The sequence below is a fragment of the Mytilus californianus genome, unplaced genomic scaffold, assembly GCF_021869535.1.
Source record: "Mytilus californianus isolate M0D057914Y unplaced genomic scaffold, xbMytCali1.0.p SCAF_2, whole genome shotgun sequence".
Taxonomy (NCBI): Eukaryota; Metazoa; Mollusca; class Bivalvia; order Mytilida; family Mytilidae; genus Mytilus; species Mytilus californianus.
Window position 1 is genome coordinate 26,373,684 of NW_026262668.1, and position 21,902 is coordinate 26,395,585.

Here is a 21,902-nt window from a genome sequence, read left to right on the forward strand (position 1 = left end):
TATATTTTTTCGTTTAGGCTTGTATTATATTTGCCTTCGGGTTTATATGATCCGTTCATCCTATTTCGACTCTTCAAAATTCAGGAGTCAATCCCAAATTGAGGTAAATTATATGGCCTTCCAAATACCGTTTCGATTCCTAACATCACTGAAGAGACATTAATTGTCGAAATCCGGATATGGTGTACAAATTATTGCACCTCATGTTTGCGGTATACCATCTTTTCCGCAAGTTTATTGTTTTCTGTTTGGTATTTAATTAATATAATTAAGATCCATTGTGTTACATCTGTGATCCGTTTATTTGGCAATCGCCATGGCAGTCAGCAGGGTTTAAGAACATCCGTTGTTCGACCTGCTAGTCAAATGCGTTTTGTTAAAATATACTTTTTCACTTTTTTGGTCTTTTGGAAAATGTTGTTTGTGCTGTATTTAGACCCCTCTACAAAGAAATTTGTTTTGCATGCACACGAATAAAAATTGCGGTTTTTATCCAACGCAATCATAGGTTTGAACGTTGTTTTCAATTTAGACTTGTACATATATATTTATATATATATACATATCGTTTTATTAACACAATTTTACATATAAATGATAAAGAATTGTTCTAATGTTAACAGAAACATATGGTTTCAATATGTGAACCTACTCTTCTATTTTCAATGTTATACGCATACTAAGGAAAAGTCTGAGGTCACACATTTAGCTATATGTTAGCGCTAGAATTTCAATTTCGTTGCGTTCAAATTTTGTCTTCATTTTAATCTTGATGCATGTACATTCGGGAATGTGCTTTACCATACTAATTGTCTATCCTCAGTGATTAAATATACGGAAATTGTCACAAATATGCCTTCTTTTATTACCAGTCAACAAATCGTACAGAATAAGGTATCGGCGAATGTGTTGTTCCTACTTTTCCTACTATGTTGGGCGGTAGCTGTCCTACAGGTATGATTTTGTACCGAGTTACTATTGCTGTCAAAAATAAAAATAACTCCATTCTCGCTAGAGACTCGCCTAGACAAACCCGTCTACCTGCAAGGATAAACATCATCAATAGAAATTTTGTATAGCTATAGATTATACAAATATTTCTCATTGAACTTTATGAAGTTTGATTGGTACTATATGTAAGTAGTCTTACAAAAGTTTGACCAAACAATATATATATATATTTTTAGACAATTGCGCACTCTCCGGTCTTTTATGCCTTAGCCAACGATAACTATGATAGCTTAAATCCGTCAACAAAAAATCATAAATATGTTTAATTCCTGTATATATAAGATAAAAAAAGAAACAGCTCCATCCTAGGTAGAACCTCGCCTACAGTTTAAAAATAAAAATAAGTTCATTCATTTGAATCTGGGTTGTGCGTCAATAAGGCATCACCTCAACGACGCAAAGATCAAACTCGCTCATATATTCACCAGTCGTAATGCAATATTTACTCTAGCACAAGTTATGATTTTGTATTTGTGGTGATGCAAAGAAAGACAACCCAAGAGTTAAAAGTAAACAAAAAGTTTTGTAAGTTTGCCTAATACTCAACAAAGTTAGTTTGCTTCTTGGGACGGATCTTATATTGTTTATTGCTAATATCCGTCTACTAATTACATTATTAGTAAAAGGCTTCATTAATAATTTTTGTATAATTTGTTTATGCCTCCGTACGTTTAATATTTTTATAAATAAATATTGATTTGACTCTGGAGATCGTCTTGGTCTTCCTCGAATTGCCATCATTAAAAACTCCAAGATTTCTCCAGAACAACACAAATAGATGTTCTATTCAGATGAAATATATTATAAGCTATTTAGATGGGTTTCTTGACCAATGGGATTGTTGTCTTAGATATATATTTACGTCACATCCTTTGTCCACTGGCAAATATTACATGCATTTCATGTAGAGAACATATTAATGTGATATAACATCAACCCTGTTTTGTATTAGAATGACACGCTGAACTGAATTTGTAACGTGTTAGTTTACAGAATAAGAGTCTGCAGAAACACATGTCCAGTTTCGTTATTGATTTGTTTTTAGTATTGTTTCAGTACTTATTTCAGTAACTATTTTTGATATCGATTTAGTACTGTCTGTTTCTTTTCTGAATTAACACTGAAAAAAATGAACAAAAAATAGTAGCACTTAAAAACAATTGCAATATACACTAGTACAAAACAGTGATGACAAAAGTCAGTCTTAAAACATAACTAAAAAAAACAAAAAACAAATCGGTATTCAGTATTGAAAAAGGTTAGTAGTTGTACTTAATTAACATTGAGGTAGTACTGATATATAGTACTGAAAAATACGTATAGGAACAATGTAATGAAACTACAACAAAATGACAATAGAATTAAGCTAATAAAAGTGTCAATCTTTGGGGGAGGGGTGGGGGTCCGCTTTTCTCCTTCTATGTAGTAACGGAATCGGCAGAGTGGATCCGAGTGTAAAAGTGAAAACAGTACGGAAGAAACAGAAAATAACATAACATGTCTTTTACATAACAGTACTGTACAATCTACATCAGACTGCAAGTTTAGTCTTTGTATTGTAGTCTATCGTGGGTTTTTTGTTGTTGCGATATTTCGCTGTTGATTCATCAACACGTTTCCGTCTTTTGCTTTCTTTAATATCCTTAAATATAAGCATCATTTATAACACATTGCTTAATTGGTGTGTTTCATAAAGACAATATCAGGTTTTAGAATGATTATGCAATTATATATTATAAAGGAACATACCAAGGGAAAATGGCATAACATTCTCTCTCCTTTCGTTGAACTTTCCATTTTCATCTAAATATCTGCTTGGATCAAAACTATTGAAATCTAGAAACATATTCTCATCATGGAAGGTTGCGTTCATGTTGGGAACCACAATAGACCCTTTTGGTATTCTGTAATTATTTATCACATAATCTTCAGTGGCCGTATGAGGGAGAGAAAAGGGTATGATATTACCAAGACGTAATGTCTCGGTTATAACACTCTCACAGTACGGTAGGTTGTTTCTATCGGTAAGCAACGGCTGACGATTGGAACCAACAACTTCCGTCAATTCATTGCGCATCTTCTGTTGAACATCCGGGTTATTAACAAGAAAAATAATTGCCCATAGGATACCACTTGATGTCGTGTCAGTTCCAGCAGCAAATAGATCTAGTACAACGCCCTCTAGGTTGTCCTCTGTTTAAATATACATAATAAATATTAATTGTTATGATTGTATTTACAAATGATATCCTGGGCCCACTCCCATTTTAATTTATGACTTGTGTTTAACTCTAGAAAAGACATGAACTTTGTATTGAGTTATGGATCTAATCAAACGTTTCATAAAACAAATCAAAATATATATTTTATTTTTTTGCCGAAATGATTTAATTGTTACGGGAAAGATGATGTACCGATGACGATTTTACAATTTCATTCAATTGAGATCTAAATTAAATAATATTTTTTGCAATAAATCAACCTCATGCACTTAGTAAATGATAGGAATCACGTTAGTGCAATTTAAATGAAATCCTCTTATTTTTATGACAGCTAAATCATATAAAGCATTAACAATAAAATTTCTGAAAATAGAAGAAAGAAAGAATAAATATAAGAAAACAAAATAAGATAAAAGCAAAACTAACTCCTGACTAGAATGTAGATTTAATGAAACAACGAACTTTTTACGCTAAATGTTTTCAGTTAGTTTCGTAAATATTTGCATCATTGCCAGACAATATCGTTTCTATATCAATCTGTATCTACATTCAACTGACAGCTGAATTCTATCGAAAACTGTTTGTGTTGCATGATATGTTTTAAATTTAGAAGTATATACTGAACAGGGAATCCAACAGAGTTTCAAAGGTATAAAACCACTAATTCATAGCCCCATTGCTTTCTATGTTAAATTCTGCAATTTCAAGCATAAATGGCTACTTTATCTTAATTTCAAATAAAGTGGCAGTTATTTCATGTCTAAACTGTACCTTATGCTGACTTGTGCTGAAAAAATCAACATACCTTTAATTGCATATTAGAGCGTACTGGTTCCCGGAAGTTTGATAGTACAAAAACAGGAACTTCTGATCTGAACAACAGGCCAAATGAGCCCTCCTATTAAAATTTCCTAAACTTCTTTATTATTCAAATAAAACTTTCAACAAGGGTTCTACAGTGACCCCAAGTCCCCAACCTTTCATTTGATACTAAAACTACCCAAATATTTCCACTATTGACAAAGATGCAGCTATGCGTAGGAACTATTTTGCTTAAAATATGTACTACTTTCTTGTATGTTCTTTCCGACCGGGCCTGAATTAGTGGTTCTATACCTATAACAGCACCAACTTTGTTATATTGACTTCTGCTTGACTTTATTTCCTTCTATGATCTATTCTTAGCATAGAAAAACACATAAAGCTTTTGTCAAAACACTATATCACTGAATTCAAGCTCAAATTGGACTGGTATTAACATATGCGTTAAACAAAGAAAACTACATATGGATACTAATAGTGACAGATATGACACTTTTTCAATTTTTACCAGTTCTGATTTGTTAATATCTACTCAAATAACAGTGTTCTTACCTATATGTCTTATTTTTATCAGAGATTCTTCCTTGAATATAAATACAGTGGTCCAAACATAAAATATAATTGATAATTTTGTCCCCCCTTTTTTCTACATGTTGGAAAAGGAGAGTGATTTGGTAAAAAAAACCATACTTTTATGTATAAACATGGATCAACAAGAGCAATTTATGTATCTCCAAGCTAGACAACTTGCTAAAATGGTCATAAAATGCATTTCAAGTGAGATTTTGGAATTCCTATATAAGTATACACCAATAATCCTTGAAATAAATAATTCACCAAGAAACACAATAAAACATGAACACTCACTAGATAATATGACCAAAAACAATATTTATACTATAAACTAGTCATAATATACAAGTTTCATTGGTTTCAGTGTTAGATAATCCAAAAATTTTAATTTCAGGTAAAATCTTAACTGTGTGCATGCTAAATGACCAAAAAAGGCTAAAATACCTTCTTGTAGTAATTTGAGGGCTGTAATTTGACACTAAAATAATTGTTACATAAAAAAAATAATGTAACATGATTTCTGACAACAAATGTGACCAATTTTCACTGTAAAGGGTATGATTTCTAAAAATAGAATTTCACATGCCTGTCAGTAATAGGTATAAAACCACTAATTCATAGCCCCATTGCTTTCTATGTTAAATTCTGCAATTTCAAGCATAAATGGCTACTTTATCTTAATTTCAAATAAAGTGGCAGTTATTTCATGTCTAAACTGTACCTTATGCTGACTTGTGCTGAAAAAATCAACATACCTTTAATTGCATATTAGAGCGTACTGGTTCCCGGAAGTTTGATAGTACAAAAACAGGAACTTCTGATCTGAACAACAGGCCAAATGAGCCCTCCTATTAAAATTTCCTAAACTTCTTTATTATTCAAATAAAACTTTCAACAAGGGTTCTACAGTGACCCCAAGTCCCCAACCTTTCATTTGATACTAAAACTACCCAAATATTTCCACTATTGACAAAGATGCAGCTATGCGTAGGAACTATTTTGCTTAAAATATGTACTACTTTCTTGTATGTTCTTTCCGACCGGGCCTGAATTAGTGGTTCTATACCTATAACAGCACCAACTTTGTTATATTGACTTCTGCTTGACTTTATTTCCTTCTATGATCTATTCTTAGCATAGAAAAACACATAAAGCTTTTGTCAAAACACTATATCACTGAATTCAAGCTCAAATTGGACTGGTATTAACATATGCGTTAAACAAAGAAAACTACATATGGATACTAATAGTGACAGATATGACACTTTTTCAATTTTTACCAGTTCTGATTTGTTAATATCTACTCAAATAACAGTGTTCTTACCTATATGTCTTATTTTTATCAGAGATTCTTCCTTGAATATAAATACAGTGGTCCAAACATAAAATATAATTGATAATTTTGTCCCCCCTTTTTTCTACATGTTGGAAAAGGAGAGTGATTTGGTAAAAAAAACCATACTTTTATGTATAAACATGGATCAACAAGAGCAATTTATGTATCTCCAAGCTAGACAACTTGCTAAAATGGTCATAAAATGCATTTCAAGTGAGATTTTGGAATTCCTATATAAGTATACACCAATAATCCTTGAAATAAATAATTCACCAAGAAACACAATAAAACATGAACACTCACTAGATAATATGACCAAAAACAATATTTATACTATAAACTAGTCATAATATACAAGTTTCATTGGTTTCAGTGTTAGATAATCCAAAAATTTTAATTTCAGGTAAAATCTTAACTGTGTGCATGCTAAATGACCAAAAAAGGCTAAAATACCTTCTTGTAGTAATTTGAGGGCTGTAATTTGACACTAAAATAATTGTTACATAAAAAAAATAATGTAACATGATTTCTGACAACAAATGTGACCAATTTTCACTGTAAAGGGTATGATTTCTAAAAATAGAATTTCACATGCCTGTCAGTAATAGGTATAAAACCACTAATTCATAGCCCCATTGCTTTCTATGTTAAATTCTGCAATTTCAAGCATAAATGGCTACTTTATCTTAATTTCAAATAAAGTGGCAGTTATTTCATGTCTAAACTGTACCTTATGCTGACTTGTGCTGAAAAAATCAACATACCTTTAATTGCATATTAGAGCGTACTGGTTCCCGGAAGTTTGATAGTACAAAAACAGGAACTTCTGATCTGAACAACAGGCCAAATGAGCCCTCCTATTAAAATTTCCTAAACTTCTTTATTATTCAAATAAAACTTTCAACAAGGGTTCTACAGTGACCCCAAGTCCCCAACCTTTCATTTGATACTAAAACTACCCAAATATTTCCACTATTGACAAAGATGCAGCTATGCGTAGGAACTATTTTGCTTAAAATATGTACTACTTTCTTGTATGTTCTTTCCGACCGGGCCTGAATTAGTGGTTCTATACCTATAACAGCACCAACTTTGTTATATTGACTTCTGCTTGACTTTATTTCCTTCTATGATCTATTCTTAGCATAGAAAAACACATAAAGCTTTTGTCAAAACACTATATCACTGAATTCAAGCTCAAATTGGACTGGTATTAACATATGCGTTAAACAAAGAAAACTACATATGGATACTAATAGTGACAGATATGACACTTTTTCAATTTTTACCAGTTCTGATTTGTTAATATCTACTCAAATAACAGTGTTCTTACCTATATGTCTTATTTTTATCAGAGATTCTTCCTTGAATATAAATACAGTGGTCCAAACATAAAATATAATTGATAATTTTGTCCCCCCTTTTTTCTACATGTTGGAAAAGGAGAGTGATTTGGTAAAAAAAACCATACTTTTATGTATAAACATGGATCAACAAGAGCAATTTATGTATCTCCAAGCTAGACAACTTGCTAAAATGGTCATAAAATGCATTTCAAGTGAGATTTTGGAATTCCTATATAAGTATACACCAATAATCCTTGAAATAAATAATTCACCAAGAAACACAATAAAACATGAACACTCACTAGATAATATGACCAAAAACAATATTTATACTATAAACTAGTCATAATATACAAGTTTCATTGGTTTCAGTGTTAGATAATCCAAAAATTTTAATTTCAGGTAAAATCTTAACTGTGTGCATGCTAAATGACCAAAAAAGGCTAAAATACCTTCTTGTAGTAATTTGAGGGCTGTAATTTGACACTAAAATAATTGTTACATAAAAAAAATAATGTAACATGATTTCTGACAACAAATGTGACCAATTTTCACTGTAAAGGGTATGATTTCTAAAAATAGAATTTCACATGCCTGTCAGTAATAGGTATAAAACCACTAATTCATAGCCCCATTGCTTTCTATGTTAAATTCTGCAATTTCAAGCATAAATGGCTACTTTATCTTAATTTCAAATAAAGTGGCAGTTATTTCATGTCTAAACTGTACCTTATGCTGACTTGTGCTGAAAAAATCAACATACCTTTAATTGCATATTAGAGCGTACTGGTTCCCGGAAGTTTGATAGTACAAAAACAGGAACTTCTGATCTGAACAACAGGCCAAATGAGCCCTCCTATTAAAATTTCCTAAACTTCTTTATTATTCAAATAAAACTTTCAACAAGGGTTCTACAGTGACCCCAAGTCCCCAACCTTTCATTTGATACTAAAACTACCCAAATATTTCCACTATTGACAAAGATGCAGCTATGCGTAGGAACTATTTTGCTTAAAATATGTACTACTTTCTTGTATGTTCTTTCCGACCGGGCCTGAATTAGTGGTTCTATACCTATAACAGCACCAACTTTGTTATATTGACTTCTGCTTGACTTTATTTCCTTCTATGATCTATTCTTAGCATAGAAAAACACATAAAGCTTTTGTCAAAACACTATATCACTGAATTCAAGCTCAAATTGGACTGGTATTAACATATGCGTTAAACAAAGAAAACTACATATGGATACTAATAGTGACAGATATGACACTTTTTCAATTTTTACCAGTTCTGATTTGTTAATATCTACTCAAATAACAGTGTTCTTACCTATATGTCTTATTTTTATCAGAGATTCTTCCTTGAATATAAATACAGTGGTCCAAACATAAAATATAATTGATAATTTTGTCCCCCCTTTTTTCTACATGTTGGAAAAGGAGAGTGATTTGGTAAAAAAAACCATACTTTTATGTATAAACATGGATCAACAAGAGCAATTTATGTATCTCCAAGCTAGACAACTTGCTAAAATGGTCATAAAATGCATTTCAAGTGAGATTTTGGAATTCCTATATAAGTATACACCAATAATCCTTGAAATAAATAATTCACCAAGAAACACAATAAAACATGAACACTCACTAGATAATATGACCAAAAACAATATTTATACTATAAACTAGTCATAATATACAAGTTTCATTGGTTTCAGTGTTAGATAATCCAAAAATTTTAATTTCAGGTAAAATCTTAACTGTGTGCATGCTAAATGACCAAAAAAGGCTAAAATACCTTCTTGTAGTAATTTGAGGGCTGTAATTTGACACTAAAATAATTGTTACATAAAAAAAATAATGTAACATGATTTCTGACAACAAATGTGACCAATTTTCACTGTAAAGGGTATGATTTCTAAAAATAGAATTTCACATGCCTGTCAGTAATAGGTATAAAACCACTAATTCATAGCCCCATTGCTTTCTATGTTAAATTCTGCAATTTCAAGCATAAATGGCTACTTTATCTTAATTTCAAATAAAGTGGCAGTTATTTCATGTCTAAACTGTACCTTATGCTGACTTGTGCTGAAAAAATCAACATACCTTTAATTGCATATTAGAGCGTACTGGTTCCCGGAAGTTTGATAGTACAAAAACAGGAACTTCTGATCTGAACAACAGGCCAAATGAGCCCTCCTATTAAAATTTCCTAAACTTCTTTATTATTCAAATAAAACTTTCAACAAGGGTTCTACAGTGACCCCAAGTCCCCAACCTTTCATTTGATACTAAAACTACCCAAATATTTCCACTATTGACAAAGATGCAGCTATGCGTAGGAACTATTTTGCTTAAAATATGTACTACTTTCTTGTATGTTCTTTCCGACCGGGCCTGAATTAGTGGTTCTATACCTATAACAGCACCAACTTTGTTATATTGACTTCTGCTTGACTTTATTTCCTTCTATGATCTATTCTTAGCATAGAAAAACACATAAAGCTTTTGTCAAAACACTATATCACTGAATTCAAGCTCAAATTGGACTGGTATTAACATATGCGTTAAACAAAGAAAACTACATATGGATACTAATAGTGACAGATATGACACTTTTTCAATTTTTACCAGTTCTGATTTGTTAATATCTACTCAAATAACAGTGTTCTTACCTATATGTCTTATTTTTATCAGAGATTCTTCCTTGAATATAAATACAGTGGTCCAAACATAAAATATAATTGATAATTTTGTCCCCCCTTTTTTCTACATGTTGGAAAAGGAGAGTGATTTGGTAAAAAAAACCATACTTTTATGTATAAACATGGATCAACAAGAGCAATTTATGTATCTCCAAGCTAGACAACTTGCTAAAATGGTCATAAAATGCATTTCAAGTGAGATTTTGGAATTCCTATATAAGTATACACCAATAATCCTTGAAATAAATAATTCACCAAGAAACACAATAAAACATGAACACTCACTAGATAATATGACCAAAAACAATATTTATACTATAAACTAGTCATAATATACAAGTTTCATTGGTTTCAGTGTTAGATAATCCAAAAATTTTAATTTCAGGTAAAATCTTAACTGTGTGCATGCTAAATGACCAAAAAAGGCTAAAATACCTTCTTGTAGTAATTTGAGGGCTGTAATTTGACACTAAAATAATTGTTACATAAAAAAAATAATGTAACATGATTTCTGACAACAAATGTGACCAATTTTCACTGTAAAGGGTATGATTTCTAAAAATAGAATTTCACATGCCTGTCAGTAATAGGTATAAAACCACTAATTCATAGCCCCATTGCTTTCTATGTTAAATTCTGCAATTTCAAGCATAAATGGCTACTTTATCTTAATTTCAAATAAAGTGGCAGTTATTTCATGTCTAAACTGTACCTTATGCTGACTTGTGCTGAAAAAATCAACATACCTTTAATTGCATATTAGAGCGTACTGGTTCCCGGAAGTTTGATAGTACAAAAACAGGAACTTCTGATCTGAACAACAGGCCAAATGAGCCCTCCTATTAAAATTTCCTAAACTTCTTTATTATTCAAATAAAACTTTCAACAAGGGTTCTACAGTGACCCCAAGTCCCCAACCTTTCATTTGATACTAAAACTACCCAAATATTTCCACTATTGACAAAGATGCAGCTATGCGTAGGAACTATTTTGCTTAAAATATGTACTACTTTCTTGTATGTTCTTTCCGACCGGGCCTGAATTAGTGGTTCTATACCTATAACAGCACCAACTTTGTTATATTGACTTCTGCTTGACTTTATTTCCTTCTATGATCTATTCTTAGCATAGAAAAACACATAAAGCTTTTGTCAAAACACTATATCACTGAATTCAAGCTCAAATTGGACTGGTATTAACATATGCGTTAAACAAAGAAAACTACATATGGATACTAATAGTGACAGATATGACACTTTTTCAATTTTTACCAGTTCTGATTTGTTAATATCTACTCAAATAACAGTGTTCTTACCTATATGTCTTATTTTTATCAGAGATTCTTCCTTGAATATAAATACAGTGGTCCAAACATAAAATATAATTGATAATTTTGTCCCCCCTTTTTTCTACATGTTGGAAAAGGAGAGTGATTTGGTAAAAAAAACCATACTTTTATGTATAAACATGGATCAACAAGAGCAATTTATGTATCTCCAAGCTAGACAACTTGCTAAAATGGTCATAAAATGCATTTCAAGTGAGATTTTGGAATTCCTATATAAGTATACACCAATAATCCTTGAAATAAATAATTCACCAAGAAACACAATAAAACATGAACACTCACTAGATAATATGACCAAAAACAATATTTATACTATAAACTAGTCATAATATACAAGTTTCATTGGTTTCAGTGTTAGATAATCCAAAAATTTTAATTTCAGGTAAAATCTTAACTGTGTGCATGCTAAATGACCAAAAAAGGCTAAAATACCTTCTTGTAGTAATTTGAGGGCTGTAATTTGACACTAAAATAATTGTTACATAAAAAAAATAATGTAACATGATTTCTGACAACAAATGTGACCAATTTTCACTGTAAAGGGTATGATTTCTAAAAATAGAATTTCACATGCCTGTCAGTAATAGGTATAAAACCACTAATTCATAGCCCCATTGCTTTCTATGTTAAATTCTGCAATTTCAAGCATAAATGGCTACTTTATCTTAATTTCAAATAAAGTGGCAGTTATTTCATGTCTAAACTGTACCTTATGCTGACTTGTGCTGAAAAAATCAACATACCTTTAATTGCATATTAGAGCGTACTGGTTCCCGGAAGTTTGATAGTACAAAAACAGGAACTTCTGATCTGAACAACAGGCCAAATGAGCCCTCCTATTAAAATTTCCTAAACTTCTTTATTATTCAAATAAAACTTTCAACAAGGGTTCTACAGTGACCCCAAGTCCCCAACCTTTCATTTGATACTAAAACTACCCAAATATTTCCACTATTGACAAAGATGCAGCTATGCGTAGGAACTATTTTGCTTAAAATATGTACTACTTTCTTGTATGTTCTTTCCGACCGGGCCTGAATTAGTGGTTCTATACCTATAACAGCACCAACTTTGTTATATTGACTTCTGCTTGACTTTATTTCCTTCTATGATCTATTCTTAGCATAGAAAAACACATAAAGCTTTTGTCAAAACACTATATCACTGAATTCAAGCTCAAATTGGACTGGTATTAACATATGCGTTAAACAAAGAAAACTACATATGGATACTAATAGTGACAGATATGACACTTTTTCAATTTTTACCAGTTCTGATTTGTTAATATCTACTCAAATAACAGTGTTCTTACCTATATGTCTTATTTTTATCAGAGATTCTTCCTTGAATATAAATACAGTGGTCCAAACATAAAATATAATTGATAATTTTGTCCCCCCTTTTTTCTACATGTTGGAAAAGGAGAGTGATTTGGTAAAAAAAACCATACTTTTATGTATAAACATGGATCAACAAGAGCAATTTATGTATCTCCAAGCTAGACAACTTGCTAAAATGGTCATAAAATGCATTTCAAGTGAGATTTTGGAATTCCTATATAAGTATACACCAATAATCCTTGAAATAAATAATTCACCAAGAAACACAATAAAACATGAACACTCACTAGATAATATGACCAAAAACAATATTTATACTATAAACTAGTCATAATATACAAGTTTCATTGGTTTCAGTGTTAGATAATCCAAAAATTTTAATTTCAGGTAAAATCTTAACTGTGTGCATGCTAAATGACCAAAAAAGGCTAAAATACCTTCTTGTAGTAATTTGAGGGCTGTAATTTGACACTAAAATAATTGTTACATAAAAAAAATAATGTAACATGATTTCTGACAACAAATGTGACCAATTTTCACTGTAAAGGGTATGATTTCTAAAAATAGAATTTCACATGCCTGTCAGTAATAGGTATAAAACCACTAATTCATAGCCCCATTGCTTTCTATGTTAAATTCTGCAATTTCAAGCATAAATGGCTACTTTATCTTAATTTCAAATAAAGTGGCAGTTATTTCATGTCTAAACTGTACCTTATGCTGACTTGTGCTGAAAAAATCAACATACCTTTAATTGCATATTAGAGCGTACTGGTTCCCGGAAGTTTGATAGTACAAAAACAGGAACTTCTGATCTGAACAACAGGCCAAATGAGCCCTCCTATTAAAATTTCCTAAACTTCTTTATTATTCAAATAAAACTTTCAACAAGGGTTCTACAGTGACCCCAAGTCCCCAACCTTTCATTTGATACTAAAACTACCCAAATATTTCCACTATTGACAAAGATGCAGCTATGCGTAGGAACTATTTTGCTTAAAATATGTACTACTTTCTTGTATGTTCTTTCCGACCGGGCCTGAATTAGTGGTTCTATACCTATAACAGCACCAACTTTGTTATATTGACTTCTGCTTGACTTTATTTCCTTCTATGATCTATTCTTAGCATAGAAAAACACATAAAGCTTTTGTCAAAACACTATATCACTGAATTCAAGCTCAAATTGGACTGGTATTAACATATGCGTTAAACAAAGAAAACTACATATGGATACTAATAGTGACAGATATGACACTTTTTCAATTTTTACCAGTTCTGATTTGTTAATATCTACTCAAATAACAGTGTTCTTACCTATATGTCTTATTTTTATCAGAGATTCTTCCTTGAATATAAATACAGTGGTCCAAACATAAAATATAATTGATAATTTTGTCCCCCCTTTTTTCTACATGTTGGAAAAGGAGAGTGATTTGGTAAAAAAAACCATACTTTTATGTATAAACATGGATCAACAAGAGCAATTTATGTATCTCCAAGCTAGACAACTTGCTAAAATGGTCATAAAATGCATTTCAAGTGAGATTTTGGAATTCCTATATAAGTATACACCAATAATCCTTGAAATAAATAATTCACCAAGAAACACAATAAAACATGAACACTCACTAGATAATATGACCAAAAACAATATTTATACTATAAACTAGTCATAATATACAAGTTTCATTGGTTTCAGTGTTAGATAATCCAAAAATTTTAATTTCAGGTAAAATCTTAACTGTGTGCATGCTAAATGACCAAAAAAGGCTAAAATACCTTCTTGTAGTAATTTGAGGGCTGTAATTTGACACTAAAATAATTGTTACATAAAAAAAATAATGTAACATGATTTCTGACAACAAATGTGACCAATTTTCACTGTAAAGGGTATGATTTCTAAAAATAGAATTTCACATGCCTGTCAGTAATAGGTATAAAACCACTAATTCATAGCCCCATTGCTTTCTATGTTAAATTCTGCAATTTCAAGCATAAATGGCTACTTTATCTTAATTTCAAATAAAGTGGCAGTTATTTCATGTCTAAACTGTACCTTATGCTGACTTGTGCTGAAAAAATCAACATACCTTTAATTGCATATTAGAGCGTACTGGTTCCCGGAAGTTTGATAGTACAAAAACAGGAACTTCTGATCTGAACAACAGGCCAAATGAGCCCTCCTATTAAAATTTCCTAAACTTCTTTATTATTCAAATAAAACTTTCAACAAGGGTTCTACAGTGACCCCAAGTCCCCAACCTTTCATTTGATACTAAAACTACCCAAATATTTCCACTATTGACAAAGATGCAGCTATGCGTAGGAACTATTTTGCTTAAAATATGTACTACTTTCTTGTATGTTCTTTCCGACCGGGCCTGAATTAGTGGTTCTATACCTATAACAGCACCAACTTTGTTATATTGACTTCTGCTTGACTTTATTTCCTTCTATGATCTATTCTTAGCATAGAAAAACACATAAAGCTTTTGTCAAAACACTATATCACTGAATTCAAGCTCAAATTGGACTGGTATTAACATATGCGTTAAACAAAGAAAACTACATATGGATACTAATAGTGACAGATATGACACTTTTTCAATTTTTACCAGTTCTGATTTGTTAATATCTACTCAAATAACAGTGTTCTTACCTATATGTCTTATTTTTATCAGAGATTCTTCCTTGAATATAAATACAGTGGTCCAAACATAAAATATAATTGATAATTTTGTCCCCCCTTTTTTCTACATGTTGGAAAAGGAGAGTGATTTGGTAAAAAAAACCATACTTTTATGTATAAACATGGATCAACAAGAGCAATTTATGTATCTCCAAGCTAGACAACTTGCTAAAATGGTCATAAAATGCATTTCAAGTGAGATTTTGGAATTCCTATATAAGTATACACCAATAATCCTTGAAATAAATAATTCACCAAGAAACACAATAAAACATGAACACTCACTAGATAATATGACCAAAAACAATATTTATACTATAAACTAGTCATAATATACAAGTTTCATTGGTTTCAGTGTTAGATAATCCAAAAATTTTAATTTCAGGTAAAATCTTAACTGTGTGCATGCTAAATGACCAAAAAAGGCTAAAATACCTTCTTGTAGTAATTTGAGGGCTGTAATTTGACACTAAAATAATTGTTACATAAAAAAAATAATGTAACATGATTTCTGACAACAAATGTGACCAATTTTCACTGTAAAGGGTATGATTTCTAAAAATAGAATTTCACATGCCTGTCAGTAATAGGTATAAAACCACTAATTCATAGCCCCATTGCTTTCTATGTTAAATTCTGCAATTTCAAGCATAAATGGCTACTTTATCTTAATTTCAAATAAAGTGGCAGTTATTTCATGTCTAAACTGTACCTTATGCTGACTTGTGCTGAAAAAATCAACATACCTTTAATTGCATATTAGAGCGTACTGGTTCCCGGAAGTTTGATAGTACAAAAACAGGAACTTCTGATCTGAACAACAGGCCAAATGAGCCCTCCTATTAAAATTTCCTAAACTTCTTTATTATTCAAATAAAACTTTCAACAAGGGTTCTACAGTGACCCCAAGTCCCCAACCTTTCATTTGATACTAAAACTACCCAAATATTTCCACTATTGACAAAGATGCAGCTATGCGTAGGAACTATTTTGCTTAAAATATGTACTACTTTCTTGTATGTTCTTTCCGACCGGGCCTGAATTAGTGGTTCTATACCTATAACAGCACCAACTTTGTTATATTGACTTCTGCTTGACTTTATTTCCTTCTATGATCTATTCTTAGCATAGAAAAACACATAAAGCTTTTGTCAAAACACTATATCACTGAATTCAAGCTCAAATTGGACTGGTATTAACATATGCGTTAAACAAAGAAAACTACATATGGATACTAATAGTGACAGATATGACACTTTTTCAATTTTTACCAGTTCTGATTTGTTAATATCTACTCAAATAACAGTGTTCTTACCTATATGTCTTATTTTTATCAGAGATTCTTCCTTGAATATAAATACAGTGGTCCAAACATAAAATATAATTGATAATTTTGTCCCCCCTTTTTTCTACATGTTGGAAAAGGAGAGTGATTTGGTAAAAAAAACCATACTTTTATGTATAAACATGGATCAACAAGAGCAATTTATGTATCTCCAAGCTAGACAACTTGCTAAAATGGTCATAAAATGCATTTCAAGTGAGATTTTGGAATTCCTATATAAGTATACACCAATAATCCTTGAAATAAATAATTCACCAAGAAACACAATAAAACATGAACACTCACTAGATAATATGACCAAAAACAATATTTATACTATAAACTAGTCATAATATACAAGTTTCATTGGTTTCAGTGTTAGATAATCCAAAAATTTTAATTTCAGGTAAAATCTTAACTGTGTGCATGCTAAATGACCAAAAAAGGCTAAAATACCTTCTTGTAGTAATTTGAGGGCTGTAATTTGACACTAAAATAATTGTTACATAAAAAAAATAATGTAACATGATTTCTGACAACAAATGTGACCAATTTTCACTGTAAAGGGTATGATTTCTAAAAATAGAATTTCACATGCCTGTCAGTAATAGGTATAAAACCACTAATTCATAGCCCCATTGCTTTCTATGTTAAATTCTGCAATTTCAAGCATAAATGGCTACTTTATCTTAATTTCAAATAAAGTGGCAGTTATTTCATGTCTAAACTGTACCTTATGCTGACTTGTGCTGAAAAAATCAACATACCTTTAATTGCATATTAGAGCGTACTGGTTCCCGGAAGTTTGATAGTACAAAAACAGGAACTTCTGATCTGAACAACAGGCCAAATGAGCCCTCCTATTAAAATTTCCTAAACTTCTTTATTATTCAAATAAAACTTTCAACAAGGGTTCTACAGTGACCCCAAGTCCCCAACCTTTCATTTGATACTAAAACTACCCAAATATTTCCACTATTGACAAAGATGCAGCTATGCGTAGGAACTATTTTGCTTAAAATATGTACTACTTTCTTGTATGTTCTTTCCGACCGGGCCTGAATTAGTGGTTCTATACCTATAACAGCACCAACTTTGTTATATTGACTTCTGCTTGACTTTATTTCCTTCTATGATCTATTCTTAGCATAGAAAAACACATAAAGCTTTTGTCAAAACACTATATCACTGAATTCAAGCTCAAATTGGACTGGTATTAACATATGCGTTAAACAAAGAAAACTACATATGGATACTAATAGTGACAGATATGACACTTTTTCAATTTTTACCAGTTCTGATTTGTTAATATCTACTCAAATAACAGTGTTCTTACCTATATGTCTTATTTTTATCAGAGATTCTTCCTTGAATATAAATACAGTGGTCCAAACATAAAATATAATTGATAATTTTGTCCCCCCTTTTTTCTACATGTTGGAAAAGGAGAGTGATTTGGTAAAAAAAACCATACTTTTATGTATAAACATGGATCAACAAGAGCAATTTATGTATCTCCAAGCTAGACAACTTGCTAAAATGGTCATAAAATGCATTTCAAGTGAGATTTTGGAATTCCTATATAAGTATACACCAATAATCCTTGAAATAAATAATTCACCAAGAAACACAATAAAACATGAACACTCACTAGATAATATGACCAAAAACAATATTTATACTATAAACTAGTCATAATATACAAGTTTCATTGGTTTCAGTGTTAGATAATCCAAAAATTTTAATTTCAGGTAAAATCTTAACTGTGTGCATGCTAAATGACCAAAAAAGGCTAAAATACCTTCTTGTAGTAATTTGAGGGCTGTAATTTGACACTAAAATAATTGTTACATAAAAAAAATAATGTAACATGATTTCTGACAACAAATGTGACCAATTTTCACTGTAAAGGGTATGATTTCTAAAAATAGAATTTCACATGCCTGTCAGTAATAGGTATAAAACCACTAATTCATAGCCCCATTGCTTTCTATGTTAAATTCTGCAATTTCAAGCATAAATGGCTACTTTATCTTAATTTCAAATAAAGTGGCAGTTATTTCATGTCTAAACTGTACCTTATGCTGACTTGTGCTGAAAAAATCAACATACCTTTAATTGCATATTAGAGCGTACTGGTTCCCGGAAGTTTGATAGTACAAAAACAGGAACTTCTGATCTGAACAACAGGCCAAATGAGCCCTCCTATTAAAATTTCCTAAACTTCTTTATTATTCAAATAAAACTTTCAACAAGGGTTCTACAGTGACCCCAAGTCCCCAACCTTTCATTTGATACTAAAACTACCCAAATATTTCCACTATTGACAAAGATGCAGCTATGCGTAGGAACTATTTTGCTTAAAATATGTACTACTTTCTTGTATGTTCTTTCCGACCGGGCCTGAATTAGTGGTTCTATACCTTCAAAGAGACGCAAGGATTAGTTGTAAAACGAAGAAGAATCAGCCTAGGTCCTACAAATTAAATATTTGTACTTCCTTTTTTATCAATTTTTTTTTCTTCTTTCATGTATGTTCCTCGAAAGTGGATACCACTGATTGGATACCATTAATAAACAAAACAAAAATGTACATTTAAGGATGTTCGCTAGTTTTGTTTTTTACTTTTTGTAAAATTTCGGAATCCTTTGATTTTATCCACACGTAGAGCCATGAAAAATTTTACCCGCTAACCCCTCCTTTTTATTTCATAATTTGTTATTACATACCGTTTTAAAAGCTATTTTTGAAAATTTTATAAAATCATTGTTTCTGAAAAAAAAATGTTCCAATTTTAAATGTATGGAAAATCTAGAGAGAATCATTTCCCGCCAAATTTCATGATAATGAAAAAAGTATTTCAACTTATCAATAAGACGTATATGCTGATTTTCTACATATTTCATAGTTGGTGAACATTTAACCGAAGGTATAACTTTTATTCACGTAACTGAGGTAAGCTTATTGTTACCGAAAGTGTGTTCCTCGAAAATTGGATACCACTGATTGGATACCACTAAAAAACAAAAAAATGTACATTTAAGGATGCAAGACTCAAGGACTAGTTGTAAAACGAATAGGAAACGGCTTTGGTCCTACAAATTAAGATTTTTTATTCCTTCTTTATCATTTTGTTTTATCTTCTTTCATGTGTGTTCCTCGAAAGTGGATATATACCACTGATTGGATACCACTAATAATTAAACAAAACAAAAAATAAACAAAAAAAACTTTCGGAAAAAATGCTCTTCAGTCCACATCCCTATTATCCTACATTCGATGCAGCGCTTTATTCTGAATTCATGGTATCTGCGCTTAATATGTATATCGATCATAATCTAGTTAGAACATTAAATTAAGCATACCTGAGAATTGTATTTTGTTTTCACGCGTGTGATTTTGCCATTCCAATAGATAAGCGTCTATGAAATCTCGCAAGTCATCTTCGTCAAACGTACGTTTATGTTCCTCAATAATGTTGGCCATCTGGACTTTTAAGTCTTTAACAATATTGATACATTTTTGTGTTCCAAACACATCGTAAATGTAGCTAACATAATGTAGATACGGAATCCAATTAACCATAGGTAGAAAAGGATTAGACAAAAATTCTTCTAAGTCTTTGATAAGTTTCTGAAAAACCTTGTCATCGTAGTTAAATCTCTTGCCAAATACGATGGAACAAATTACATTCGAGACAGCTTCTCTGATATTAGTTTCAATATTAACAGGAAGTCCTTTTTTGGTTTCCAAAACTTCCATGAAAAATGCCACCTCTTCGAGAATTTTTGATTCCATATTTCGTTTACCAAATCCAAAATGCCTCAAAGCGTTAATCGTAAAAGTTCTTTGAGCTTTCCATAAAGCACCATTCGAGGCAGCAATCCCTATATAGAAGAGATTTGATTGCTAGCCTTTTGGTATACTATTTATTAATCTTATTGTTATATATGCATGCAAATACTAGCTAGAAGTAACAAATATAAATATAAACAATTACACAATAGAATTGAATACATAAAATCAAAACGAATTAGAAAAAAACATGTCATAAAGCTCATATAATAAATTCATTCATTCATCACTATGACATGGTATTAAATTGGTCGATACATACATTTTATCATTCCGCAAGGTCATGTTTTCTAAGACTGTTGATAACGTATTTACACTAAACCCATTTGATACTAGTTGATGCTTTAATCAGGATATTACAACGTAATTGTAATTGACTTTGAACTAACTTTCAGTAACTGCGAGAATTCGTTACTTTTTAGTCTGTTTGTGCTTTGTGTCGATCAGTTGAGTCAATCCTTTTTCAACTGATTGTAATAGTTTGTTCTTATGTTATGCTGTTATATACACCATTGTCCCAGATTAGAGGACGGCTGGGCACTCACAATCACGTTGGAACCCACATCATTCTGCATTTGCCTGTCCCAAGTCAGGATACTGTAATTCAGTGGTTGCTGTTGGTTACTGTCTATCATATGCTTTACGTTTATTATTTTGAACATAAACCCATCCCTTTTAGTTAGCTTTAAAAGTCCTCGGTAGGATAAAATGTAAAACAATTCAAACGAAAACAACCAACATCGGCCTGATTTAGGACAAAACAATAAACGTAAAACAAATATGAAAGACAGACTACAACCATTGAATAACTGCAGGCTCCTGAAATGGGACAAGCACATCTAGACTGTTTTGACTGTATTGTTTTGGCCTTTTCAATTTAAAAAAAAAAACATTTATTTGTTTGGATTTTAAAATGTTTGGTCTCGAGCGTACATAACACAAGTTATTCTAGAACCACGTGTCGTGCACGCGCACGAAACATGGTGTCACATCTTTTGATATTGGTGTTCAGGTGTCTGCCCCGGAGGGATGTCAGGTCATAAGTTGAAGATAAAATAAAACTGACCTTTGCCGCCCTGAATTTTCGTGAAGAAAAAAACATCTGGCCGATCAGAAAATATATCTGCATGTTTAACAAAGGCTTCGTGGAGTGTGTGTGTATCATTGATAAAAACAGCCCAATATGGTCCTAATGACAGGCTGTAAATCCGTCCATACTTTTGTGATAGTTGTCTTGTTATTGTTAATAAGTTTCCTCCAAATAAACACAACAAATTCCCAATTAAGGGCAGCGGTGTTGGCCCTGGTGGTAAGTCCGACGGACG

General features: G+C 31.4%; 1 protein-coding gene across 2 annotated transcripts in view; it reads right to left on the reverse strand.

Annotated features, from left to right (window-relative positions):
• Positions 1–614: 614 nt before the first annotated feature.
• LOC127729591 (cytochrome P450 2U1-like) overlaps positions 615–21,902 on the reverse strand; it is a 32,814-nt gene continuing 11,526 nt past the window's right edge. Inside the window, exons 3-4 of one of the 2 annotated variants that reach the window (XM_052237408.1) lie at positions 2,761–3,204; positions 615–1,041 (exon numbers count right to left, since the gene is read on the reverse strand). In XM_052237408.1, coding sequence (XP_052093368.1) covers positions 866–1,041; positions 2,761–3,204 — 620 coding nt within the window. In that variant the 3' untranslated portion in view covers positions 615–865. The remainder of the gene's footprint in view (positions 1,042–2,760; positions 3,205–21,902) is intronic. The other variant, XM_052237407.1, reaches the window with a different exon arrangement.